Raw genomic sequence first — 24,586 nt, 5'->3', positions numbered from 1 at the left:
TTTCATCCTATGGATGCTCGTTGGTACCCTCTTAGTTTTTCGCCTAGATTTTTCTCGTGACCATATTTTACTTTCCCTTTGTAGATATTTGAGTCCTTGTCCGTGTGGCCTCCAGTGAGCACACGATAGCAAATAAAGTTGTGTTTTTATGATCTGTTTTGGCGTTATTGCTGTTGCGCACGGCTGGAATATATGGAGAGTATTTAGACGAGAGATGGAAATTATAAGGATCCCTAAAAGAGTGACTGGGAACCACCAAATGAGGCTGAATCACTGAATGAGGCTGAACCACTGAATGAGGCTGAACCACTGAATGAGGCTATTGACTGAAAGGAACCCATTACACAAGGTCTTTAATGGAATTTTACTATTGAAGCAAGACTTTTGAACTTTATTTTTTGAACGTTATATGATACTTTTTTCAATAAAAGAGGCCAATAAACTGGCAATTCGTTTATCCGACAAGGTCACCCTATAAGCTTATTTCTGGGGTTATTTCTATAACTGAGGTATATTTAACTACTTTAACTACGTTCTTGTAATTTACAATAAATAAGTGAAGTATAAGCAAATGGTTTGTCCCTACAGGGAAATTAGAATTTGTTAGAATTTCTCAAACTTTGTATGCAATATGATGCAGTAGAAGCCAAACGTGAACTTTCATTTTAATATTTCAGTCAATGACATGTATTTATCTGCAATAAATTGGTCATTTCATTGGAGACATTTTAGATATGTGTGCTGTGGAGGATTGAGTGGTCTCTCTTAACACCAACACTTCTTGAAGTATCACAGGGATCACTAAGCTAAATTTTCAGTTTAACTTCACTAAGTCAATTACCTGTTGGTGTGCGTATTGGATTGACCGTGAACAAGTGGAAAAACAGTTTAAGTGAAAAAGCCTGTTACACATTGTAATTTAGCGTTGCTCAACACACAGTCGGGCTGGTTGTTATGCTAATCATATTTGATAGAATCTAAAGTTTTCTTTTGACACATACTGGGGTGACATACTACTAGATGGGCATGGCCAGGGGCCAAGAGTCAAGTCAGTCAACTTGCAAAGGTTAACAGAAGAGTGATAGTGAACCACTGGTGGAGGGATTGCAGATTGTCCCTATGATTTACTTTAATAGGCCTCTGGGTAAGCTAATGAACTGATGATGCTGTTACAATGATATCATTTAGCTTTATGAACGTCCTAATGGAAAGGAACCCATTATATGAGGTCTTTAATGGATTTTACTATTTAAACAAGACTTTTGAACTTGTTATATAATGATACTTTTTTCAATAAAAGAGGCCAATAAACTGGCAATTCGTTTGTCCCATAAGGTCACCCTATAAGCTTATTTCTGGGGTTATTTCTACAACTGAGGTATATTTAACTACTTTAACTACGTTCTTGTAATTTACAATAAACAAGTGAAGTATAAGCAAATGGTTTGTCCCTATGGGGGAATTAGAATTTGTTAGAATTTCTCAGTCTTAGTATGCAATATGATGAAGTAGAAGCCGAACGTGAACTTTCATTTTAATATTTCAGTCAATGACATGTATTTATGTGGAATAAATTAGTCATTTAATCAGATTCCATACTCTTCTGGTTGCAAATTGACAACTCATTTTCACCTATATGACAATGCTTAAACTGGTGTTTGGAAATAATGAAAGGGATGCCTTCCAGTGCTGTTGATGAATATAATTACAAAAATTTCGGGCATCAAAATATCCAAATATACCAATAAAGAAATGCCATGAAATTATCTTAGGCTTTATCTTTATCAACATGTTATACACTTCTTGTCGGTCTACCTAATTGCATACCACTGCTTTGGTACATTAAACAAGTAATATGGGGAGTGTGAACATTGCAAGACTATATGAAGTAATCACATAAAAACTTCTGAGACAGACATGATACCAATCTGTCCTCGAAGTCCGCTAATAAACAAAGGGATTTTAAGGTCAACAAAAATTTCAAGGCACTGGTTGCATGACTTGGAACAAAATGATACATGTAACTATCTTATTTCAGAGCGATGCTTCTTTTAAAATGATATTGAATTATTTTCATTTATCTATTTCTTCAAAGAGTGCCAGAATACAGTAAGGAGAAACGTGATGCCATGAAGTCTATAGGCTAGAAAAGAAGTTGCAACAATGGCAACCTTCTCTTCCAGTGAACTTGCAGTTTGTTATTTGTAATAGCCCTTTTTCATAATAGTTTCAATACACTACCGAAGAATTACTGTATTACTTGGCACAACAGTTAACACATGGAACAGTTAAACCCGACACAGAAAACAGTCAAACCCGACTGATATGATCCGGGCCTGATATGGTACGTTGGGGTTGGATATGGTAGGTTGCGGTTTCATATTGTATGTTGGGGTCCGAAATGGGGGATCTGATATGGTAGGCCACTTTCCAACTCTAATAGTGATCATCAACAAGTGCAAGGCATCTCTGGATGTTTGTGGAAGGCTTCAAATCAATTGATGCCCACTTCTTTGAGTGCATAAAAATCATTGCCCCATTGTTTCATTATTTATTTTGTCATAGTAATATTGATCTTGACCAGAGTTTATGAACTGTTATTTAAAATAGAGTATGACTTAAAAATGACAATGTTTCAATACAAGATTATTCGCAACATTCTTTCAACTGATGTCTCTTTAATGCCAAACTATGTGATCATGATACAGCTTTCACTGACAGGCACCATTTGAAAGACATGTTTTACACTGCTCTTTAACTTATGTTACTGGCAAATATTTTATTGTTTTTAATTTCCTTTCAAGACTTAAAAAGTTTCTTTGTATTAATCATAGGACACCCCTTTTAGTAGTTATTTTGGCTGATGTGTTTGCCCACCTGCAGTAAATGAAACAAAGAAATCTATTATGCTTTGTATTACGCAGTACTTCTTTTAACAAATTCAGAAAAACGTTCCGTTATAGTCAATGTGTCATCGTGTTAAGATCAAACTCTTGCACTCAACTCGACACATGTGAAATCCCTCATACCGACACAGAAGTAAGGTTTTGTACTGGAAGCAACCAATGAGACATTTTTTGCATCAATCCAAAAATTAAATCACAGTCATTTAGAGAATCAATAGCAATGTGCAAGGATTTAAGCCAAAGGACAACAGCTGTCCAGAATGCTACAATAAAATCACCTGCAAAAAAAGTGCGTGAGAGATTCATCTGAAATTTTGCAAGAAGTGCAGAGAGGTGAATCAATCATTTTCATTTTGTATAAGGATTTGTTAATATAAATTATTTGTCTCATCTGGACTGCAATCTCTCTGGTGATGAAGGGAAAGAGAGGAGAAGAAAATAGTCTTTTACTTGGAGGCCATCTTTGATTTCAGAAAGACTCATGAATAAAAACTAATTTCTTTCTTGTTGTAGTCAAAGACAGTTGTGTGGAAAAAGCAAAAAGTACAGCAAGCCCAATTCTCACCCTGGACACTGATTCAAAGAGAGTTTTTCATGTGTTTTAGAACATTCAACCTCACATATAGCTTTGAATAGGAAGGGACAATTAAGTGAAGAAAACAGGAAAATGCAAGAACTTCACACCAAAAAGAACTCATCTGGATGAGGTTGGTTAATATCACAGAGTGTATGGAAAGCCTATAAGTTTCTCCTTTATCACATATTAAAATCAGGACAGATTATATAATTTTAACAATTTATTTCATTCTTTAGTAAACAGACTTAAATTTTATGGGCATTCTCTTGTTTTTTTCCTCCAAATGACTTCTGAATATTTGACTTTTTCTATACCTCGGTAGCTCAAAAGGATGCAGCTGAAGGGAAACTTCAAAGACAGTCCAAGTTCAACAGCAAGAGGAGAAAGTCAGTGAATTAAATGAGCAGTATAACAAATCTAAATCTTTACTTGTGCAGAAAGGGTTTTCTGTCAGTAGGAGACAAAATACTAGTACTACTTATGAGATGGTTACAAATGTCAATTATGGTACTAGATAGAGAAGAAGACACGAAACCAAAACAATGTCTTAGAATTTTATACATGGAGGAAAAGAAGGATTACTATATGGGGCTTGGGATTGTGTCATCTACTGCTGACAATCAAACCATCGATAAGCTGATTTCAGGCCTCAAGCTGGGAAAATAAATCCAAGGCTCATTTGACAAGGTAATAAGGCAGTATCAAAATTCAGAAGAGGGTTTGAAGCAAGCTGTGCTTATGAAGTATCAAAACCTTTTGTCCAGATGAAAGTATGCCCTTGTCTGTAAAACTCAATCCTCAGTTTGTGATCCCAATTCTGAACTCTGGGTGCCTCACAATATGAAATGTTTGGGTTTGGACTTGAGGGTTCAATGTGTAACTATTTCTGATAAGTGGGTGCAAACATTTTGTCTTGACACTGGCCATGTCAATCAAATCCCCAGTGCACCGGGTGTTTCTAGAACAATAACTGGGTTCTTATTTATGACAATTGATTTCACTTGAGACTTCCTCATTTGTCACGTAAACTCACTTGGTTTAATGCAAACAAGTCATCTCATATTTCAATTTCCTGATGATGGGGCTCCTGAATCCAGCCAAATAACTATGTCAATAGGAAATCTGACATACTGGAACTTTGGGGATAAGGTAAGAAGGAGGGACTTTCAACATATTTTACCCTGTGTCAGTTTGAGGGAGAAACATGAGGTGCTTGAAAGTATTTGGAAATAACACACTGATGAAATGGAAACGTTAGATGGTACTGTTTTTAATGTTTGTGACAGGCACTGAACTTAAGAGTTTCAGCCAAGTGCTGATATGAGCTGGAAGAGCTGGGCTAATAATGAATTAAATCAAGCTGCTACTTATCCTTCTCCTTATGCTACTGTTAGCAAATGAAACAAGTTTAGCAAATGAAACAAATTTACCATGGGTGCTACCCCTGGGTTGAGGGAAGAAGATTTATTTAAGCCATATACACTAGAAATTAGGAAATCTCATGGTAACAAGGTTAACAATTTCATGCATTTGCTGCCATCTAATTTGTCTGAGAAAAATCACCATGCCAGAAAACTAAAGTTCATGACAGAAAGTGGAATATGGCAGTTAGGTCCAGCCCAGATTGGTATTTTTGCAGACTGAGAGCAGCCCGAGCCTGTCTACTGTGAGAGGCAGTGCAGAGAAGTACATTTACAAAGGTTATAGATATCCTGAGTGCATCAGCTGTAGGACAGAGTACTGATCAGGAACTGTCACTGAAAAACCAAGGGTTTTTGTTTCTCATGATGATGGGGCAGGGGAGCAATTCACCATAGTTGATATTGTGAATGACTCTAACACAAAGTTTTTGCTTCTGTGCTTAAGGACCATTGCCTTTGCAAACTAATCTTACAGGCTCATTGATATCCTCAAAATTTTAGAGGAGTTCCTAGCCCAGAAACTAAAAAGATTAGTCTTTGGCAAACTTGCCTAGTTTCTTAGAAATCCTGGTGCTTTATTCAACAAAATTGAAATTTGTGCCATTGACCTTGGTCAGCTTAAGGAATTTTGCACTTTATATTTTAACCTATGACATTTTGCCCACAGGCATTAGCCTTAACATCCCGCCCTTTCTTGGACGAAACAGTCAAATGTCGGCAGATGTGGTGAGAACACAGAAAATTGAGAGCAAAGATTAACCACAAGTGGAACTCTCAAGCCCACAAAAGTGGTCAACTGCCATGACAATGTGTGGAAAATTGAACTTGCCATGGTCAAGAACCCATCAGAATTGTCAACCATCCTGAACTGCAAAGTTTGCCAAAGACCCCAGCCAAGGTTACTGCCAAGATTGCCATTAAGATGGTGTACTCCAAGGATTAACAGAGTTCCACCCAATAAAAGTTCTGATGACTCTTCAGATGACTCTACTGACATATTCACTGCTTTCAGAACTCCTCTGAACCCTGTTCCAAAAACGCTGGCCAACCCTGTCTCAATCTGAAAGGCTTAGCAGGGGACAACATGTCAACCTCTATCATGAGCCTAGGACAAGCAATTAATAATTCAAGTCACTTAAGTTCATTTTTGTTTAGCGATAATTCTTATTATTTGGGCTATTTTCTCACATTTGTTTGGTTTCCTTACACTCCATGTTAACTGTTTCATTCCCACACATTTCTCTTAGCTAAATCCCATTGTGTAGGAGTACAGTAACCTCCTAGTTGCTCAGTATTTACACTTGTGCAAATTTTCCATAAAAACGGGATAGTACTAATTGAAAAAGTGTACACAAGTGTAGCCTTATTCAGTACTGAACAATACAAATAAAAATACCATTTATATACTTATAAAATAATCAGGATGAGGAAATCCTTGCCCTGTCTAGTTCTTGGAAATAAAAATATCACTTATTATTATTGTTATTTTGTGATGACCATAGATTGTTTCAATGGCTGTCGAATGCAACTGAAATGAAAAAGACGGACATAAGATGTTAACTGTGGTAGTAATGCTGACCCTTGCAATGATCAAAACACCAAATTGAGATGAAAAATGGTCATGGAAAACATTATCTACCCATCATAAAGAAACTGCTGCTCACTCATGAAACATGGGACAAGATGCAAAAATGAGGAGGCATATGCATCACCTGGGTTTACTTCTTAACTAACAGCTTTGTATTGCAGTGATTGGGAGCACCTAACATAGGCATCTACCAATGATTCATTTAAAGCTATCTTTAGGATCCACTTACACATACAACTGTACAGGAGTTTGATGGTAAAAAGAAATTGGACTTCAAGAAAGTGGCCCTTTTGATGGCAGTGGACACAACCATGGCGAGCCAAGCCCTCACACCATTACAACATTAATATGAGAGGACATTAGGGCGGTCGTAATAGCTGACCCAAGCAAAATAGCTGCAGATCTCCAAAAAGGTAACTTCCGCCTACATGGAATAACTTGGCAGAAATTGAAACCTTTGTGGATGAAAATGCAAAGCAAGTACATATAACACTGATATCATCTTATATATGAAAATTACCTTTTCCTTTTTGTTTACCCCCTTTATTTCCATGCTATTAATACATGCTAATTTCATTGTATGATCTTAACTTCTTACATCGGAGGTGGATCGTTGGCTGCAAATGGTGGCATGATCCCTGAAGAACAACTCTATGACAAACTGGGAGGAGATCATGGCAAGTGCTCCATGAAGTTTGCATTCGAGCTTGCAAACCTGAAGAAACCAAATTCTTGATGTTTGAGGCAAAGAACACTGGTAATAACTTGAGAGCCTCTCTCCAAAGACATAAAGAGCGGCTAGGAGAACTTAAACAGACTAAGTTAAAGATATCCTCATTTTTAGAATATATTGAGCCCACTGAGAGGGTATTAAAAAATATAGATTTTAGCTATGCCTAAAAGCAGAGCTCCCATAAAATACACATTAACCTTTAAAGAAATGACAAAATGTACAGTAACACAATATGTATATCACTACATCTGAGTATTGATTAGAAAATCCCCTCTTAACGAAGGATGGCCGAATGAAAGAAATGCTAAAGACAATTTGTTTATGAGTGAATATCATTTAAACTGCATTTGAAAGCCAGAAAACATCCAAGACTTCTGGTGTTTATGATAAATAGTCATTCATGCTAAAGTGTAATTTGAATATTATTTTTGCTGATGGCTTTGCAGTTATTTTCTTGGCCATGTCTTTACCAGTCTTTTACCAATATCCTTTAAAGAAATTCACCCCAGCACCCCACAAAACTGAATAAATTGCACAAACAAAACGAGGAAATCTCCACACTTTGTTAACACAAAATGCAAATCACCATGTGGGAGTGACAAATATTAAGCAAATCCTAGTTTGTTAACCTTTCTTGGTTTCCAACCGTAAAAAAAGAAGAAATTCTAACAGCCTACGAAGCAGCTGTCCCTGCTTACTTAAAAGACATTACCAAATGAAACTGTTGGCTTCTTATTAACCTAAGTTATGCAAGATTAATAATGTAGCTGTATGCTGATAAGAAGTCTCCTCATTATAAATTGTCTAAGTACTCACTTGAAAAGGCCAGTAGGTTCAGCAACGCTGTAAATTACTATGGAGCCAAGTCCACAAGACCCTCAACATAAACTAAAAAGGCAAATGGAATCCCCAGAAAGACAAAGCAGTGCCTGAGAAGTTGTCACAGACAGTCGTAACATAAGCACACAACCAGAGGAAGAATTTCGGAAAAACTACCACTTCCAGCGAACACTGAAAACACTTGTTCACAAGTTTGTCAAAGCCATAAACAAGCTCTATGCTCTGCAGGAGTAGGTGAAAAGACTTAACAACTCCAAAAGTGCAGGAAAGGTGCCCACTGGCTTGATAGTCCATTTCATTCATGACCAGCCTCTACAAGATTGTTTTGATACATATCTCTGGGATGCCAAGCTTAAATTTCTTGATGCCACCATTAAAGCCCTTGTCCAAGATGAACCACATTACAAAGAGAGATAGGCTAATGGAAAAAAGAAAGTTGCAGCTGCAGGAGATGCCTGAAGAAGTAGAGGCAGATCATTTTGTTGCTTAGGCAAAATGCTTTGCAAATGACTTCTACTTTCAGTGTATGATGATAAGATTCTCTAAACAAGTCGCTGGGGACATAAAAAAAGCTGCAAAGGAAGCAACCAGAGTGCAGCAAATGGAGACCATATTCGAACCAAAGGAACAAGCCATAAAAGACATGGTCATTCATGAGGAACAAAAGGAAGTCTCTAATCTTCAAACTGCAAATAGCAGACAGTCTTACTCCAAACCTGCCGACACTAGCAGTGTAAACCAATTTTTGACAGCACTCGCCACTTGGGCAAATGAATCTCAAAATGCAATCATCTACTGAAATGTTACTTGCCCAGAAAGATACCACCCACCCCTCTATCTCTGCAACCATTTTTCTTTTTTCCACGTAGAATTTTACTATTAAATTAAATAACTACTTCATTGTTATTTTAACACAGAAAGGCTGTTTACAAGTGTTACAAAGGCTCTTTTCACAGTTCTTGCCATAGTTTTTCCAACACCATTTCCTCAGACAGCTCATCTTCAGACTCTCAGTCTGAAACCATTCCTTCATCCACATTATTGTCATTGGGTTATCTTTAAATAGAATGTCCTCCTCATTCTCCGGAGTTGAACAAGCCCAGGAGTAGCAGTTACATCATCGACATCTCCAGCTTCCATCATTCAAATCCTGCTCTCTTCTTTGACTGACCATTATCAGATAAACTATCACCACAAGGAAGCCATATTTCATTTTGTCTGTTTATGAAACAATAAGTTGTGTTTTAATGGAAAATTAGCTGGGCACCTTCAAAGATAAAAAGAGGAAAAAGCACTGGTAAGTTTTTGTTGAGAGATTTTCTTGCCACAATAGAAAATAAGAAGAGGTATCAATTTTAAGCTTAAACAAATTTCCCAAAAACTGAAAGTAATACACTGATTGCAAATATGGTGGCGATAACACCAAAGCAAGGCTTTTCGGTAGTAATCGTTGCTAAGGATTGGCCAGCTCTGTTTTCCAAGGAATTTTGCAGCCTTTGCACTGAGAAATTGGATGCAATTTTGTTGGGTGCAAAATAATTAAATTTTGAAGACATGTATTTCATTCACTTAAAAGTACTGGATAAAGATAAGAGTGTTTTCAAGATGGAAGAATGATGTGGTTTTGCATGCGAGACTCTCCAACATGTTTAATAAAATGGTGCGTCAAATGACAATTTTAATGAAATTTGGTAATTTGCAGATTTCTTTGAAATAAAAGGATATTTTGCCAAAAAAACTATCCAGTACTTTTTGTCATGCCCTAGCCTATCTACTGTAAAAATATGAGCGAAATCGAATTTTCAACCCTTGCCGAGTTATTTTCCATATTTATGGACAGGGACCCTTAATAACTTATAGTCAGGCAGACCTTGTGAAGTTCCCATCAAGAAAGGATTTCGCAAACATCATCGTTTGTTCTTTTTCAAACGGTGCAGCCAATGTAGTGCAGTGGTGCTGTTCTCTCAACAATCATAGGAAATCTGGGGTGCATTATCATATTGTTATCAAACCTGATAAAGTAACACGTTGGTTTAAGTCCAAAAAATATCTCCTGCGTGAATACAGTGTAAGCGTACATTGTTCAAGTACACATGAAAACTAGTGAGACAATCTCAGATAGTGCAGAGCGCAATTGATAGCTCTGGTACAGTAGTCCCATAAGTACTCACCCCTACTCGGCTCACTTCCGGTTTGTGTCTACCTTGGTAGTCTGCTACGGCTTTTCCCCTTTGCAGTGTGTATGTTTCAAGGTTGTATTTTCATTCAAGGTCCAAACATTACGCACAAATTAATTACTACTGGTGCTTTAAGTTGATTTTCGTTCATTTTAAATTCAACAATACGCTGAAGCAGCAAACGTGACAATTTAGCTCTTCACGCCAACTTTGTAACTTGATACTTTTGTTTTCCTCGCAAAGCCATGTAATATGAAACCCCTGTTTTCTCCAAAACATACGGAAGATGTCCTTGTTTTTTGGAGATAAATGAAAGAAAGTTAAATATCTGATGTAGTGATGAAGCAACGGAACAGAGACGATGTTTTACTAAAAATGCAAATTTTTACCGATGAACAAGAACTAATTTAATTATCAGATAGTCACGAAATACCACTTTCTTTTTCTGTTGCCACCTTTGTTGTTAACAATAAAACAATTCAAAATTAACACACAACGATATTGATGGCTGAGAAGCTTTTCAACGAAAAGTATTGAAGATAAACAGCGCTACTTGGCCGATATGAATGAGTCTCCTCAAAGACTGATTAAATTAATTTGCGCTTTCATTAGGTGCCACGGCGTCTGCATCAATATTTGAGCATTTTCCTGGTTTCTTTTGTTACAAATTCACAATTTTGCGGAGTATTAACGCCACTAACTTGAGAACTTTTTGGTCTCTCTTACAGACACAATTAAGGCAAGAAATAAACAAGTCGCTAAGGAGAAGCAATATATTTGAACTCTGACAAGCACACTATTGTAGATTGAAAACAGCAGATGATATTTGTTGAACCGACCTGTTTGTAATTCTAAAAGCTACACAGCCACAGTAACGTTTCACTTTTGCAATAAAAAGGGACAACTGGCACTACCTGAAAAATAACTGCCGTCCTTGGTCGCATGATACGATATATAAAATACTGCGTGTAAAGATAGTGTATAACACTAACAATGCTAGAACGCATGCGTCTTACATGTTGAGCTCTACCATAAGGAAAACCACTCAACATTTGTGCGTGATTCCGTATGCAATGTATCCTTCACCTAATATAGAAGCCACGAACCCTAACTAATCTACGCATGCGTTTAGGGCAAATTAGTTTTCTTCTAAGGAGAATGGTACCACAAGGAGAGCATGGGTTACCTGAAACAAATATATAGCTTTGCAATGTTCAAAGTTAAGCGACGGCGATGGAATGTGTTTTATGTAGAGTACACATGTACCTTTCCCACCCTACTCCCATTACTTCCTTGCCTCTAGACTAATTAATTAATTGAAATTAATTAATTAAACAAACATTAAAGTTTACACCTTAGCGCCATAGGGCCATAGCGCCATAGCACCATAGCGCCATAGCGCCATAGCGCCATAGCACCTTAGTTCCTTAGCGGCAGGCAACCCCCATAACCATCCCAATAGTGCACTCTGCACTAATTACCACAGTGCATGGAGGTACTTGACAAAACAAGATAAGGAGTACGCACAAATCACCAAACACCCAGAGCTTTGCAACTCAAACGAACCTCGCACAATTGCAGCAAGGAGAGCTAGAAAAACTTCTGCCGCTCTTAAAGAAGATGACCAGTTATCAGATTGCATTGATGATGGAAGTACAAGTAAGAAGCAAAGACGAAAAAACTAACAGCATTCAAAGTTTCCCAAATCATTACCGAAAAAGACATCAAAACAGTGCAAGAGTTTCAATCACTTGCATATGAACAAAAAAGTAGGGGAAAATGGACTTAGATGAGTTTCTTATCAACCGATCACCGTGCATTGTTGCTGATACAGTTAACACCTCGTGGGAGATTGAAGAGGAAAGCATGAAGCTTAAGTGGGCTCGTAAAACAAGAATGCAGCTCTTGGAGGAGGCTAGCAGTAATGAATGTGTTACAGGATGCAATGGTGAATGGCTGCTTTGTGCAAACAAAATTCTTGTCAAAAAAGGAATCTCTCCTGTGTTTTTTAGCACTGCTATGAAAGAGTTGCTCTTGAAGGGTTGTGGGAAAAACAGAAACCTGTTAATTACTGGGAACGCAAATTGTGGCAAAAAATTTCTGCTGAATCCCTTAACGGTTATATATGATATACTCTGTAATCCAGGAACAGGGAGCTTCACTTGGGTAGGTGTGGACAAAGCTGAATGTATCTTTCTGAATGATTTTTGATGGTGTAGTCAGTTATTACCCTGGGATTATCTTTTGTTAATGTTAGAAGGGCATGTGGTTCATTTGCCAGATATTAGTTTAGTGGGACACACTCAAATTTGCTGCACTGGAAAGAGTCCACGCATTTTCATCAAAAATGGAGTAATTGATCACGTTGAAACTGACATGATGGCTGCTAGGTGGTTGCACACGAGACTTCATCATCAAATCCCACAGGATCAGCAGAGAGAAATCCCGCGATGCGCCAAGTGTTTTTCTTTGCTCATTTTGTTTTTGGGGGATTTTCTCTCCCAGGAAATCGAATGATTACCATGTTAACTTTCTGTTCTGGCACTGAGTTTTAGTTTTTCCCTCTATTTCCTGAAGCCCATGTAACAAACAACTTTATTTGCAACAGTTTACATGGTTTACATCGCAACAAAGAAACATGATACCTATTTCTTTTTAGTGAAGCGTAAACCATTTAGAATAGAGGGATATTCATTGCCTATTGTTCCAAATAATGGTTTGTCATTTTGTAAACCATTAGTGTTACAGTAACAGGTCCAATTATGAGGTATTTTGCTGCGCTTTTGTGAGGTGTTTCACAGAGTTTTAATGTCACGTGATTCTTGCAACTCGGCAAGAACAAAGAAACATGATACCTATTTCTTTTTAGTGAAGCGTAAACCATTTAGAATAGAAGGATATTCATTGCCTATTGTTCCAAATAATGGTTTGTCATTTTGTAAACCATTAGTGTTACAGTAACAGGTCCAATTATGAGGTATTTTGCTGCGCTTTTGTGAGGTGCTTCACAGAGTTTTAATGTCACGTGATTCTTGCAACTCGGCAAACATTACAAATTCTTGTGTACCATCACGTACAGTTTCCAAGTTCTTTGTAAAGTACATGAACATTTAATACTTTGTTCACTTACCATGTCCTTTAATAATAAGGTCCATTCTTTTATCCATTGACTCAATGATGTTATCTATTATTTAACAAATGGGAAGGTTGTTATAGTGTTTATTACACATTTCAAAAATTCGTTAACTTTTTCTGGTTATGATACATTGTAAGGCATCTTTTCGAAGTTCTCGTTTCACTAAATGGAAAAAGTTTTCATTAGGATTAATGTCTAGACTTCAAGCTGTAATCAACGACAACTTTGCCCCTATCAATTGAAATATTCTTTTCACTGCAGCGCAATTTTGACTGGGATCTCCATCTTGAATACACAGTTTCGAATTTCCTTTCTGTGCTCTAATGAACATTCCATGGAAATTCTCATTGACAAAATTGACAAAATACTCTCCATCCAGCTTAATGCTACAAACAAGTGAATCACCCTTCCTCCTGTCTCTTCCTTTCTTCCCTTATTCGTACAGCCATGGCTTGTCCCCTCACGATGTTTTTGCCAAATTCGTCTATCAGGTGTGCATGCGCCTGGTCTGCAGGATTTATTTTGTGAATGAAATTCACACTGTCCAGATAAAAAGGAAAATCTTTCTTCCACACTTCCTTGGAACAATTGTTCCTCATCATCTTTGCAAAGCGTAAATGCAACTTGCAATCATTTTCTTCTAAAAGCCCCTTTCTTCGTGCTTGCAAGAAATGATAGCTGTGTCCGTTCAAGCAGCACTGCACAGTTCTCACATTTACTTCTTTTGGGCTTATCCCTGCTCGATCCATTATTCAAAGGCATGAAAAATGATCTTCATTCTTTCTTAAGAAGTGTAAAGCACGAATAAGTTTTCTTTCATCACATTGAGATAATTTTTTAGGGCAACCACCAACCTTAAAAAGTTTCTCCTCCATCTTCTCACATGCAGTTAAATTCAGTTTGCAGTATCTGTGCACTGTTGCACACAATATCTTGAAATGTCTGCATATTTTCCACATAGGCATTGCCTTGTTTGTATCTCGTTAAATGATATGTACACGTTTCTCTCCAGTTCAACTGACCCGCTGAAAGCCATTGTAAAGAATTGTTTACACAAAATTTTCATTGTAGCTTTATGTAATAAACACTTAAGTGTGTGATTAACACTACTGCATGTGTGCAATGAGCCATTGCAACTAAAACTGGTTTATTGTCAATTCCAGGCTCCAATTTGGAATTGTTCATTACAAAACAAATTTGTCACCCTATTACGTGCTAAATAAAGCTGTTATGCTTATTTGACTGTTGTTTTCTGGGAAAAATAGAGGATATAGCATATTTCACACAATCGCAGACAAAACCTGTTGAGACAAAGACATATCAAGCAGCTCTCCTCAAACTGCGATGCGAAAACAACACTCCTAGCCCAGAAATGCCCCTTGTCACTCTCCTTTCTCAATGTTGCTATTTGTTGTTGAGAAAATCTTTTTTGCGACAAACCAGCTAACATAGATACTCAAAATGAGTGCAGAAACAATCCCTGCACTCTTCATTTTTTTGATGAAGCAAGTGTAATTCCCACTACAGGTAACAGAAGGTATGGTCATTCATCAATGAACATCAGTGAACATCGCTGAACCAGCCATTGAATTCCAAATATATGCCTCCAATGCAAATTTCACAGTAAATTTGCTCCATTCAGTAAGGAGTGTCATCCACTACAGTATTCTAGATGGCCCTTCAAACAGAACTGAAATGCTGTTATTCTTTGATGACATTAACAAGCTGAAATCAAGCTCAATGAGAAAGGGATCCAACAGCTAGAGGAAGCTGTAGAGGAAGGGTCCAGTGACAAAGAAGATTAGGCCATTTCACTGGCCAGGTCTTCTTCTCAAAGTATAGGCGGAACAAGCTCTGTTCATGTGGTATATTTTGCTGTTAGAACTTGGGACTTGTTTTTAGGCAACTTGATAGGTTGAAATTTTGTTCCACATCTTGAAAACCCTTCTTATCTCATGACTATGATGCAATGCTTCAAAACCAAATAAATCATCACACATGAGTAATCCACATCATCCTTAATTCCACACTTAAGCATTGCAGTCTTTTATTCTTTTGTATTTGAGGTAAGAAAATTTAACATATCAATTGCTTTTCATTTTATTCTGCATTTCTTTCTATATAGTAAAAGTTCTAGCAGAGTTACCGAGTATTGAAAGATTTGCATATAACAAGTTCACATGACATTTTTGAATGGCAGCAAATTTGAAATTTTTGTTTTTATGCTATCAAGGTAAACTGTATTCAAATACAGATAACACTGTATGATTTAATTTAGAGAAAACAGTAAGGCAACTATTTGTCTTTCCTTCTGTGGTCATCTAATCTACAGAGCATGTACAATTATGTTGATTCAAGGTCAGAATTACTAGGGAAACTCAAATTAAGTGCAGAGGCCGAGGGGTTTGACCTCATTTTCCACATAGTAGTGACAGAGTTAAAAATATCAAGACATTTAAAAAGGTCTCCCAATGTATGTAGGAGAACTGTTTACTATAAGGAGGGATACTCAAGTGTGTTCCCTTTATTTTACTGCTGATAGTTGATGAAAAACACCTGGTAAGCATTATGTTCTTAAGGGCAATGCCGTTCCCTAGGTATTACCCTGAGCAATGCTAGAAAAAGTTCTTGCAGTCTGGGAAAAGTGGAAAAGAGAACACTATGCAGTGAATGTCAGGAGGATAGGGAGATAAAGCAGCTAAAGAAAATACTTCAGGAAAAGATGTTGATATCCAGGTATTACGATTACAGAACAGAAAGTTGCTGCTAAAATGTATACATGTAAACCAAATAACAACACTACTGGAAAGACAAACAGCCCAAAAAAAACAAAAATAGAGTAAAGGGCAGTAACAGGCATCTTACACTAGTAACAAAAAGGATGACTTGGCATGATGTCATTTGTTATTGCATCACACTGTACTACTTCAGTTCATCATGTTAGCCTGTTTACATCGATAGTAAATGCAGCTCTTATTGTAAAGAATGTATCAAAATTCTCAAATCAGAAATCCATCGATAGTAAATGCAGCATCCTCTCCTTGGGAGGAATGTATAAAAATTTCCAATGGAAAACTGTCAATTTGGAAAGCATACCATTCCATGAGGTTTGATCAAAACAGAATCCTTTGCTGAAAGAAATCCACACCTGTCCAAACACAAAATTCACACCATATAAGCAGTCTTCTCAGCAAACTGTACCATTGCAAGGTTCACACAATTTCTGACACACTGAAAAAGTCCTCAAGGGCTATCAGGGTGCACAACTGATCATTAGCAAAACCTGGAGTAAGAGATATGAAGGCTGCAAATAATGCAGATGACAATAAGAAGGTGAGATCCCTCGTACGCCAATGATCAGCCATCTTTTGTTGACTAAAATCACATGCTATCACCTTCCAAGTCTGCCATCTTGAATGTCATGGATGCTTATGAATTCAAGATAATAGCAAAAGTAACAAAGGTCAAACATTGCAAGAAGTAGTTCCAACTTTTTTACCAGCCCAGCAAAAGTAGCAAACTGAATCCAAACAATGACCTCAATAAGACTGAAAATGAAGACTACAACTCCTGACTACAATGAATTATTAACATTATTACTATTATTATTAGTTTCTTTTTTTTTTCTTGCCATGTTGTAATATTAGGTTTTATATTTGTTGTATATGTTTATTATATTTATTTATTAAGTTACTTTTGCTCTATATTTAATACACGACTATAATTTTTATTAATTGCATTCCATAGATAGCTGCCTAATTTTTCTTAGCCTTATGGTTTTTATAGGCAGCTAATACCATTTTATAAGCTTCAAATTGTTACCTTCCTTTTTCCTTTTATTGATATAAATAAATGTTGTTCTTGACTGATCCTTCGCAAAGAATCAACAGCGAAAGAGCAATTTCAGGTGTGAAGATTTTTTTTTTCCATATTTCAATTTGCGAAGAGTAAAGATAAAATGCGATACAACCTGAGCAAAATAACATCAACAACAACAACAACAAATCCCAAACGTCTTTAGAGTTGTCTGAATAACAAATTGGACTGACATTCTTGTAATTTGCCAAAACAATCGTGGAGGGTATACCAAACTTTGAGACATTATTGTTGTTATTGACCATGACCCAGAGCAGGGTGGGACATTAGCATTCGCCCACTCACAATGCATGAATTATTAATCAGTTTGAGAAATTAAGTATCTAACCCTGCCACAGTCCACAACAGTCCATCTAACAACTCACCAAAGCAAACCCTATTCATTACACCTAATATGGCCATCAGCCTAGCAATAATTCTAGACAGTGAAGCTGTTACAAATATTATGACACCATAATTAATGTTCTCCTGCTGTAAATAAAATGATAAGAAATCATCAGCAAAACTTACAGTCCATTTCACAAAACTTTTGACAAATGGTTTCCAAAGTTTGTTTGAAATTCCCGACGTTTGCAACAAATTGGACAATTTCATTACATACTTGTAGATCAAATCACAAACTTCAAAACAAAGTTGTGAATTTCATGCTGAACTTTATTGGGAAGTTGAGAAGTTTGTTGTGAGTGAAGTTTGCACCATTTGGTGTAGTTGGTTTGGTAATATAATTACAAATGAATTTAAATGAAGTGAACAAAATTTCTCAACCAAGCAAGACATATTTTATGTTTACTTCTGAAATGTTAATTATTTCAGAGGCATAGAAGGACTCCATCATCACAGACAGATGATGCAACTTGCGTGTCAGTGTTATAGTGATTTCAATTATTTGCATTAGGAAACAAATGTAAGAACAGATTTTGGAGTAGGCCAAAAGGTAAATATTTAACAATTATTCCATGAGACCGCGTTGGATATGAAGTGATTAATAACCAACGAGCGCGTAGCGCGAGTTGGTTATGATCACTTCATATCCAACAAGGTCGAATGGAATAATTGTTTTAGTATATTCTCAAATCGGGTTTTTGCCGCCGATTTTTATTTCAACAATTTTACAAAGCGGTGAAAAAAACATACAACTTCCGGTCACATGCGCGCCGTGATCACCTGATTATTACATCACTGAATGAGCTGAATGAAATTTGACAGCTTCACAAACGACAAACTGTGGTCAACTGTTAAACAAAATCAACCTTGAAATATTCAACCGTTCAAATGCAAGGGAAAAAGACCGCTTCGGAAGCTTTCAAGTGTTTAAATAGTGTTCAAAGTTCAGGAAGATTTTCCTGATTCTCCGCCTCCGTAGTAGTTGTGAACTTGGACATTGCAGTTGAAGAAAACCTGCGGAAAGCTTCTTCGCTCGCTTTGCCGAACCTCGGTGTTTACGAACTGATTTTGGACTAAAACTGTCCCTTCACTTTGAGGTTGCCGTTCTTGCTGGCCGTGGCATTGGTTTTCTTTCTCAGCTGCAGAGATACCAGTGCATGGGGAAGCTTCAGAGGCTCCGGCTGAGACAAAATCACTGAGAACGTGCGACATCTTCTTTTGCTGTTCTATGGATGGGCGATCATTGTACGATTCCACCGCCTGGTCTGATCTGTGTCCCGTAACAGACTTTATGTGTCTGGTTTCACAGTTATGGTCAGACAGAACTGTAACTGCTGTCGCCCTGAGGCAGTGGTTGGTTAGATGGGGCTCTATGCCAGCTCGCCTGCTCATATTTTTCAACATGTTGTCCAGCATGCTCGAGCCAACCGGCGAGTTGCAATACCAGATTTTGTCATCTGTTGGACTGAATTTCTGACTTTGGCCGTCTCTTGGTTTTTGGAAAAGAGCTTCGGAACTCGGGTTCAGGTGATGTAGGTAGTTTTTGATTGTTTTCACTGGGCACCTCTGAGAACCAGCAACGGCAAAGATCTTCGCGTCGGATTCATCCTCAGAGTCTCCAAGGCCGCCTTGATGATTTTTTGTGCTGCGCAGTGAACCAGGCTGTCGTCTGTTTAACTCAAAATACTCGACACCTCTAGGCGTTGTTCTTAGGGAGAGCATTCCAGGGTTCAACTGCCGCTGATTTTCTCTTCCTCGTCGTCCGAAGAAAAGGGTGAGATAAAACCATGCCGTTCTCTGCAGTTGGGCTGGATTTTGACTGTCGGCCGGCCCAAGTTCGCCGCTTTCAAAGAGCCTCTGGATTTGATCTTTTGACACTGCTTTCTTATGGACAACTCCAGCTATTTTACCCGTCTTTCTGAGATCCTTTACAAAGGCATCCAAAACTTTATTGGCTTCGGTAAACACAGCGTCGGAGATGATAGAAAAAGGCTTGTTGTTTGGTGGCGAGCGAAGAAAGCGATCTATGGCGGCTCGAATGGACTTCATGGATGTGTTTTTGTAATACCTCCCGTCTTTCTTCCTTGCGGAGGTGTAGAAACATTTAAGGCATTCATTTAGCTCCTCTTTGGACATGTCTTCAATTCGTTTCGAAAATTTTGTGGCAACAGGACTTGACAGCCATTCTGTAAATAACGAGGTAAGAATTTTTGTCGTTGTTACGAATAAATTATCAAAATATCGACAGTGAACGTAACAATTGTTGCTAGTTTTTGAGTAAAACTCCCACATACGTACCATTAAATATGTTCATGCCGAACTTTGTGGCTTTCTTCGTTTTTTCTGGGATAGCATTGTCTAATATCTCTTGAAGTTTAGAGGGAGACAGCTCCTGAAACCTGCCAGTATCGGCCATTATGGAGAGCTGAAGTTAAAAACTTCGTGCGGAAAATTTTTAAACTTGGCGCATTATTTTCCATATTAGGTAAAACTCCGACTAATGGCTCATAGTCGGAGTTTTTGAGCCAATTAGAGAGTTAGAAATGCAATAGTCGGAGCTGAGAATATACTAAACTCTAATAGCAGGTATTATTGAACACAGTAACAAAGCCATCATTGAATAGTCCGAGTGGTTATTGTTGATTTTCTTTTTAAATTGATAACAATCGATACTCCTGAAGGAATTATCCATTGTTTTCATTCTATGTATTTTTCCTTCCTTTTCATTGGCTGAGAGCCAATCACATGACCTGAAAATAACTGCCTACAAAAATAGTCTAAATGTGTTTTGCTGCAAAAAATATGCTTGTGCATAATTGTAACCATGAACTCTGGTGAAATCAAAGTGGCCGTGAGCCACTGAACTTGGAAAATAAATTATGAAAGGGTGTTATGAGGCATTGCTCATTAAGGAACTACTTGTGATGTGAGGGCAGTCTAGCTTTCGAACAAGCCCATAAAGCCTCTTTCCATTCAGGGGTGTGTTGTGATATTTGCAAAATGAAAAAGTTCAACGTTAAGAAACTGTTTGTTACTAAGGCCTGCCTACACGTTTTACATTACAATTATCTGTACATGTCTTCCTTGTGCTCTAGTCAAAAACGGCAAGATCATTTTGTTTGGTCAAAAGCTGAACAAAACACTTCAGCCTGCGGTACATGAATAAATCATTAACACTTTCACACTTCGGTAACTCATGTTCAAGTAGCGCAATGTGATAAACGCTGGCTCGCCATGCAAGACATTGGGAGTTCGAATCCTAGTGGTGACTACTGATTATTTTTCCTTTTCTTCTTCATTGTTTTTTTCTTTTTCTGTCAAGAAACCATTTACCGTAAGGTAGCATTTGTCTTTCCGTTTCGTGTTAAAAAAATCATCTGGAGCCTTTAATCGTTAGTTTATATCGATTGCTTTTGAACTCACAATATCACGTAGGTTTGTGAAGGAAAAACCACGACGACTTTATCTGAATCAAATCACTAAGGAAGAACCATAATTGTTTTCCTTACAATGAAAAAATCATTACACCTTCTACCTCTCGAAAATAACTAACTTGACCTGCTTCAAGCAACTGTAAAACGGCCTTAGACAGCTGATGTTCAAAACCCGCGGAGACTTCTATATGGAAAGGTTGGGGATACTCATCATCTCTGCTACAAATAAGGGTTCTCGTCTCATTTAGGGTGTTGCTGATGAAATGTCACCAGTGTTGGCTGTCAAAGTATCCTTTAGGGTGCACTTGAGGAAATAATAATAAAAGAAACGCTCTCATTAAATTTCTGTTTTCAGCCTTTATTTCCACTGATCTTGAGTACACGAGACCGGTCTACAAATGCGTGAGGGATCCTTTCTTGAACAGTGACTAGTGATCTAACCTATTCCGTTTTAAGTGGTATCTTTTAGGGGTCTTATGAAGCTCAAGCAACGTCCACATCAGTCTCCCATAGGAGTTAAATTCAAATTTTCCGACAAGCATCCCTGCATTTGCCAGTGTTAGCAATTGCTTCACGACACAACAAAGTGTGGCCTTCGCGTTGTTCGCAGATGCCTTCCCAGAGGTGCCACTATCTGCCATTACTGTTTCACCTGGAACATGTGGAACGACTGGAACACCACGTGCAATTATTTTGAGACCACATACTTTGTCCAGCTGCCTACCATCTCAAGGTCAGGTCACTCAAGCATGAAGTTTAATGTCCAAAGAAGAATATTGGATTGTGTAACAGGCATATTGCACTATGCACCGCAACATACACACTGAGTATCAACATTGCATTGAAAGACATGAATGTCACACGTTAAATGAAGAAATTTGAAAGCAAAATACAGATATTGATTGAGAATGCAGAAAACAAGAATGTTGGATTGCATTGCAAGCATATTGCATTTTACACCATATAAACACATTGAACATTGAATAAGAATGTCGCATGTTCAAACCACATTGCATTTGAAATATGGACATTGAATTGTGAATCGGCAATGTTGAGCTGTAGAAGTTGAATATTGGAATATGGAAACGAGCAACAATTCAAAGCAACAATGTTGCAAACAAAATTTTGAATTTTGGCGAGGATATAACGCCATAGGTTTTAGATAGCGTCTTTTCATGTAGTTTCCCAGGCTATCAAGTCAAAACAGGCCAGCAAGTCAAAGAAAATATAAGCGCAAAAAGGTACGTATGTGGACAAGAAACTCTGGGGTGAAATTGTACACCTTACATACCAGACGACGAGAAGTACAATATGATAAACTCACGTGAAACACCAAGTTTATGGTAAGCAGTTACTTGAACACAACAGACATTTTCAGCCGTCCCTAATTGTGAGAAAATCAGCAAACTAAATATAATAAGCTTGAGCTGAAAGCCAGTCACGAGCAGGCGACTGGGACCAGCTGAATTATTCGTGCAAAATCCTCCAAGGGAGTCATGTTACATCGCACTCGAGGCTCGAGCCAACAAACGTGAAACAAAAGACGGCCTACGAAGCCGTCATATAATTTCCAAGCACTGTAATGGGAAACAAAGTAAGTGTTAATACCACTCACCTGAGAACAGAATCGAAATAAAGACAGCAACAACAGTCAACCGCTGACTTCACACCACAAAATCACACCTCCACACCTCGTTTCTTTTACTTCGTGTAAACGAGCATGAATATTCCCTCCATTTGATCTAGAACCCAGGGCCCCCATCGAAATTTAGAGCTCAACGCCTTACAACCCAAAATAGGGTATGAAAATACCCGGTTCTCTCTGGAAAAGGGGTATATTTTACTTAAGTTTTAGCTCTGGTACAGGGTTCAACACATGATTTAGCGTTATGCAAATTGTGCTAACTCAGTTGCCATAATTCTGTTTCGTCTCTTGGGCGTGAAACAACCAGCCGAAAAATTCGGATGCTTTCCCAGGCTATTGGCGTAGTGATGGAACAGTGTACATACACATATTTTTTCGTTTTGTAAGGAACAGGTCTCCGTCCAGAGTCTCAAAGACTCAGCGGCACACTCTCGCAGTAAATTCCGTGGAGTCCACCCGGGCTTTTTCTACTTCATATAAATGTATGACTATAGCCTGCAGAACAGGCGTAATTTTTACGCCTGTTCTGCAGGCTAGTCTGACTATAAAGAACAGCATTCTCGTCCAAAGGCGGCAATACTTTTAGGTGACTGACCAAACGGATCGCAGCCTGAGAATGCGCTGAGAAACTAGTAATCCTCACAATAATAACGAGTCAGTGTAAAAAGAGGATTGCGGACTGCAGAGTGCAGACCAGGGATAAAATGCAGACTGAGGGTAAAATGCTGACTGCAGACTTTATATGTATATATCTTGTTATTGCCATTATCGAGTGCTTACCGTAAAAGGGAATGTTCAGGGTAATCATTGTAACCTTGGGGAAAGTCTGCACTCCAGTTAGCCTGAATACCACTCAGGTTAGCATGAATAATACTCCGATTCGCCTGCTTGCGGTTAGTTGTCGATGATGGAAATGGTAACACAATACAGTTAAAAGGTCTACAGTCTAAAGTCTGCATTACCCCTGGTTGCCATCTCCATTTTACCCTCAATTTGCATGTTACCCCCCATGGTCCGTGGTCTTCGTTAGCAAAATTTATTTCATGTTGTTTTGATCTAAGCAATATTCTACTTTCAAATCAAACCAACGTAACTTGATTGCTATATCATAACATTATTATATGATCACGATGATCGTTACTGTTTTAGTTTTAGTTTACAAAAGCTTTTGCAACACTGTATGTATTTATGGTCATGCAAATAAAGCTAGTTGTTGTTGTTGTTGTTCTTCGTTTTACACTGACCGCAATAACAAGGAGTTTTCTCCGACCACCACCAAAACATTTTTGGTTTCACATCGCCACCCATTAACTTGTCCCATTTTTCAGGTGTTGTAAAGATTAATACGCTTTGTTTTCAAGTGACTCTGACTCTTCTGACTCTGAGTGATAATGGTGCTATGCTAACTGGCAGTAACGGAGGATATTCTCTGCTTTTATGTCGTTTTCCTCTGCAGCCCACTGTTGGACCCGCTTGTACGAGGAGAGAGCGATGTAAAACGCAACGTTTTATGAAACAAAACGTTATCTCCTTTTCCGCCTAGCACGCTTGCTGCAAATAAATCCACCTTATGACTTAAAATCAGGTGTAATTCGAGTAGCATTACATACAACGTTATACTGTAAGCGATAAACAAACCATTATCAAATCTCTCCAACAACTGAGCTGTTATTCCGCATTATCATTAATTCGCCCGGAAATAACGTGATAAAGAAATCTAATGACACAGCACTATTCATGCGCTACTATAACTATAGTAGCAAATTAAACAACAAAAACAAACCTATTTATCTTCACGATTTTATAGATGCGGTACCACAAAGATACATGTTTGAAAATTCCTTTAATTAAAAAAGAAACTGGAAGGCG

At 37.8% G+C, this 24,586-nt stretch overlaps 1 protein-coding gene and 2 pseudogenes across 1 annotated transcript; 2 read left to right on the top strand and 1 right to left on the bottom strand.

Annotated features, from left to right (window-relative positions):
• Positions 1 to 3,998: 3,998 nt before the first annotated feature.
• LOC149099497 (uncharacterized) lies at positions 3,999 to 5,190 on the top strand (annotated as a pseudogene).
• A 3,404-nt stretch (positions 5,191 to 8,594) lies between these two features.
• LOC149099496 (uncharacterized) lies at positions 8,595 to 12,759 on the top strand (annotated as a pseudogene).
• On the bottom strand, positions 10,990 to 23,053 carry LOC149099495 (uncharacterized protein KIAA1958 homolog). Its single transcript, XM_089277422.1, has one exon. It carries the CDS (start codon positions 19,937 to 19,939, stop codon positions 18,584 to 18,586), a length of 1,356 nt encoding a protein of 451 aa, XP_089133548.1. The 5' UTR covers positions 19,940 to 23,053; the 3' UTR covers positions 10,990 to 18,583.
• Positions 23,054 to 24,586: the final 1,533 nt, after the last annotated feature.

This window comes from Orbicella faveolata, unplaced genomic scaffold (assembly GCF_042242905.1).
Source record: "Orbicella faveolata isolate gen_17 unplaced genomic scaffold, um_ofav_v1 contig_46, whole genome shotgun sequence".
Taxonomy (NCBI): Eukaryota; Metazoa; Cnidaria; class Anthozoa; order Scleractinia; family Merulinidae; genus Orbicella; species Orbicella faveolata.
This window is presented reverse-complemented; position numbering and strand designations above follow the sequence as displayed.